Raw genomic sequence first — 4,492 nt, 5'->3', positions numbered from 1 at the left:
CTCTCCTTCTTCTTCTTCTTCCCACGATGGAGCAGGCGTTCCTCTTGCTGAGTTGCCTAACGGGATCTTTCCAAGTGTCGGTATGGAGACGCTAGAGCTTTTGACTTTGATCAAAACTTTACTCAAAACAAATGCGAAGAAGACCGTGAAGCTTCTCCTCAATCTGGGAGTTTTAGATCTTGGAGTGGAGCTTCTCTTTCGCCATCCGTGGAATTCTCTTCTTCATCTTACAGTTGCAGATATGCTCCAATCTCTGCTGCATCGCGTCCATGAGTTTCCTGAGGTCCTTTCTTTGATTCTTCTCAATACACGTTTTCTCCCTCTTCTCTTTCAGCATTTCCAGAGAAAGAGAGAGATGAGAGAAGGAGGGGGAGGAGGAGGTCGGGATGAAGAAGAAGAAGAAAAAGAGGAGGAGGAGGAGGAGGCTGGACGGACCGCCACTTCTTCTCGGAGGGGGGAGAAGAAGAAGGGGGGAGAAAGAACAGCCCAAGAAGATGGGGAGACGATGAAGGAGAAGAGACACGAGCATGTTGAAGGGAGTGAAGAAGAAGAAGAAGATGGGAGAAGTAAAGAGATGAGAAGGAAAGGAGGAGGAAGAGGAGGAGAAGAAGAGGAGAGGATTCAAGGGAGATCTCTGGCTGGGGAGGGTATGGTGGGGATGAAAAACCAAAAGAAGAAGAAGAAGAAGAAGGCAATGAAGAAGAACAAGAAGAAAGTGCGTGACCCGAGTGGCTATACAGCTCATCTGGTTCAAGTCGCACAGCTCCTTTGGCTCTCTCTTGATATACGGGAGGTACGCCCCTTCTTTCTCTCTTCTTTTCCTCCTCTTCTTCTCCTTCTCTCTCTTTCTCCTTCTTCAGGCCTCTCCTATCTAGTTCACATCCGTCATAACTCTTTTTCTTCTCTTCGACCTCTTTCTTCTTCTTCTTTTTCTTCTTCTCCTCCTTTCTTTTCACTGTCTCCACTGGGGGGAGGCCTCACCTCGTTACGTCTGTACATATGGTTGTTTATTCTTCTGTATGTACAGCTGCTGAGCAGGCGTAGACAAGCACACGCACAGAAACACAATTCGATCCATCGACGGAGACATCGAAGACAGATAAATTCCTCAAACGTAGGCCCTTAGATTAACTATAGATAGACAGATAAGATTACAGATAGATAGAATACAGATAGAGAGATAGAGTAAGACAGATAGATAGATAGATAAAGGAGAGTCAGGTAGTTTGAAGACAGTCTCATTCTCGAGCTTCCTTGCTTTTTTGACTTTCTTTTCTTTCTTTCTTTCATTCTCGTTCTTGTCTCTTTCTGTTTCTTCGTGCTCTGTTCGGTTAGGTGTTGGCATATCTTCCTCCTTCTTGGCAAGAGCGATGGGATGACGTCGTTGTCGTAGAGCTCATGTATTATCAATCTATTCTTCTTGTAAGTCCAAACAAGAAACTTAACCCTATTCTATCTCTCTCTCTCTCCTTCAAATCTCTCTTTCTTTCTATTTCTCTTCGCTTTCTTTTTCTGTCCTTGGCTTTCTCCCCTTGTGGTCGACACACACCACACACCTCCCTTGTTGTCTCTCATTAACGTATATGTCTATGTATGTAGTATAAGTAATTATTTGGGTCTTTCTGCTCCTCTACACCCCCTTTTTCTATCGTCTTCTTCTTCTTCTTTTCAGGCGACAGCCTATGCGACACATCCATACACCCTCTTTACCTGCACACTCGTATCAAGACAAGCAGATATATACGTACATATCTATCTACCTATCTGTCCTTAATCTATCTCTAATCTATCTTTAATCTATCTATCTTTAATCTATCTTTAATCTTCTTTTCCTTAAACCATCAATCTCTCTCCAGTGCATTGTCCCCCTACGCCTGTGCGTGTGAGTTCTTCTGTGGTGTACGTACATCTCGCTTATTACTTGTCTCCTTGATGCCTGTTTCTCTTCTTCTTTCGCCTCATCCTGTTCCTTCGTCTATGTATTGGCGTAGATACATCCCTACCTCTACACACATTTATCTATCTCTCTACATAGATACAGAAATCTCTCCATCGAGACTGTTCATAGGGAGTTGTCTTACTGCGTTGTGTCTGTCTGGGGTGCTTGTGATTGATGGAAGAATGACACGGCGAATCTAGGAGAAGAGGAGAGTGGGTGTACAGCCACTTTACCTCGGCTCCACGCTAACGCACCTGGTCTGGAGATTATAGGAGGAGAAGGAGAGGGGGGGGAGAGAGAACAAGAAGGGGGGGAGGGAGAACAAGAAGATCAGGAAGAAGAAGAAGAACACCAACAGGTTCAAGTTGAAGAGGAGAATGGGGAAGAGAGAGAGGAGAGAAAAGACTCTCTATCTCTCTGTGTAAGAATGACAGGGGAGAAGAAGAGCACTAAACTCGTAGAAGAGTATCAAGATCACGTCGGGCGTCACGGAAGAAATAAGAAAAAAGAACCTTCTCACTTCTACCGTGAATATGACTACCCGCGGGGGGGAGGAGACGAAGAAGACGAAAACAGCTCTTCTTCTTCTTCGAATCTTTCAGTGAGTGGTCTTTCTTTCGGCGATGATAGCCGTAATAGCGTCCAGGCAAGGACAGCTCATCTAGAAAAACAAGAAGAAGAAGAAAGAGAACGGCTTCATCCGAATCAAGAGAACGTAGAGAGAATAGGAGTGACGATGGTAGGAGAAGAAGAAGAGGAAGAAGAAGAAGAACAAGGAGGATCAGCAGCTCAGCCGTTTCATCTGTGGGTGTGAAAAGAAAGGAGCACCTTCTCTTCTCTTCTCTTTCTTTCTTTCTTGCGAGAAGAAGGAGAAGGTGGAATTTACTTTTCTTCGTTTTCCTTGAGTTTAGGGTTGTTCTTTCCTTAGTCGTCATACAGACGACACACAGAGAGAACAATGAGAAGAATACCAAGGGCTTCACGCCTATCTATCTATCTATCTTTAATCTATCTTTAATCTATCTATCTTTAATGTATCTATTGATCTGTCTATATTCGCTGATTGGTAGTACGCGGAAGAGTTTGACTTCCTCTGTCATTATCTATCTATCTATCTATCTGTCTCTCTTTAATGTATCTATCTCTCTATTTTCGTCCTATCTATCTGCCTTTAATCTATCTCCCTATCTATGTGTAATCTCTCTATGCGGTGTACGAGAAGAGCTCTGATAAAGTGAGAGGACCTGTATCGGAAGACTCTCCAAGAGCCACCTGATGGATTCCCTAGACAACATACCCAAGAGAAAGAAGAAAAAGAGAGAAAAAAAGTCGGTCAAAAAGAAAAAGAAAGAAAAGTTAAGAGCCTCGAACAACAAGTGGACACCTTCATTCTTACTTTGTACACTCTCCTACTGAGGCGGTCTGGAGAGCCAGACGGGTGTACGTACACCTGAAGAGGGAGAGATGGCTAGGCAGATAGATAGATAGATCTAAGTATATGATATCATCCTCTTGAGAATAGGGATGGATCAACCTTTTCTTTTCCTCTCTCCTGCTAAAATACACTCAAGAAATCCCCTGGCGATCATATACAAACCGAGAGAAGAAGTGCGCTTTTCACAGATAAGCCGAGAAAGACAGAGTTTTCTCCAAGTCTGAAGGACGAGAGATGTCTTTCCCAGCAGCATAGAGTTCTGAAACTCTTAGAAGAAGATGAGGTTGAGTGAGATGAGGCGGGACACTTGTTTAATCCTCCCTGTGTATATACATGAAAGGAAAAGGCTTTTGAAACAGAACACATGAAGAAGAGACGATACGCAAGCGAAACCTTTCTATACACATCTCGGGAAATTAAAGAAGCGTACGGTCTGTGTGATAGAGGAGGTGTACGTAGCTCTATCTGTCTCTCTCGAGATATATATGTACATATATCTGTATGTATCGGCGTATGTAGTGTGCATGTACGACGGCCGTAAGTATTATGGGGGATATAGCAAATGTTTTTCTGTATGTTGTTTGCATGCACGCAAGCTGGCGAAATTTCTTCTTTGTTCGTCTATAAGAAGAAGAAGGCTGAGGAGATAGATAACCTCGAGACACGAGAAATCGACTTTTAGTGACAATAGTAGAGAGAGAGAGAGGAGCGATTCTGTTCCGGTCTCAGTGAACCACTGGGGCGTCTCCATGAATGCATGCGTTGTCTCTCTCTGTTTCTTCTTCGCTAGTAGAAAGAATAGACAGAGAGAGAGAGTGCTTCGCCTGTCGGGTGACCTTTTTCTCTCTCTCTCGAGATCCTCTTGTCGTAATACGGGAGACAGAGCATCGTGAAACAATATACAGGTGGTCTACGAAGTAGGAAAGAACAGTGAATGATGACTATACGCAAACAGCTGTCTTAGTTTTTTTCTGTCAATTACACAGAGAGGAGAGAACAAGGATTTGTTCTCACAGCATCCACATAAAAACAGATTTGACAAAAGACACTCACGGCAACCACTGGGACTTTCTTTCATTCACATCTCTTCACACTTCGAGAAAGAACTACATTCATAC

At 43.6% G+C, this 4,492-nt stretch overlaps 1 protein-coding gene across 1 annotated transcript; it reads left to right on the top strand.

Moving 5' to 3' along the window:
* Positions 1-2: 2 nt before the first annotated feature.
* CSUI_006907 (sit4 phosphatase-associated protein) lies at positions 3-3,197 on the top strand. The gene is made up of 3 exons (XM_068067057.1): positions 3-793; positions 1,336-1,422; positions 2,121-3,197. Exons 1-3 carry the CDS (start codon positions 83-85, stop codon positions 2,751-2,753), a joined length of 1,431 nt encoding a protein of 476 aa, XP_067920968.1. The 5' UTR covers positions 3-82; the 3' UTR covers positions 2,754-3,197.
* The last annotated feature ends 1,295 nt before the right edge of the window (positions 3,198-4,492 follow it).

This window comes from Cystoisospora suis (genome assembly GCF_002600585.1).
Source record: "Cystoisospora suis strain Wien I chromosome Unknown contig_3560, whole genome shotgun sequence".
Taxonomy (NCBI): Eukaryota; Apicomplexa; class Conoidasida; order Eucoccidiorida; family Sarcocystidae; genus Cystoisospora; species Cystoisospora suis.
Note: the sequence above shows the minus strand (reverse complement) of the source record. Positions and strands in the feature narration are given on the sequence as shown.

Coding starts and splice junctions, on each gene's coding strand:
- CSUI_006907 (XM_068067057.1), top strand. CDS start 83: ATGGAGACGCTAGAGCTTTTGACTTTGATCAAAACTTTACTCAAAACA. Junction 794..1,335: donor TCTCTCTTGATATACGGGAG/GTACGCCCCTTC, acceptor CTGTTCGGTTAG/GTGTTGGCATATCTTCCTCC. Junction 1,423..2,120: donor ATTATCAATCTATTCTTCTT/GTAAGTCCAAAC, acceptor GATTGATGGAAG/AATGACACGGCGAATCTAGG.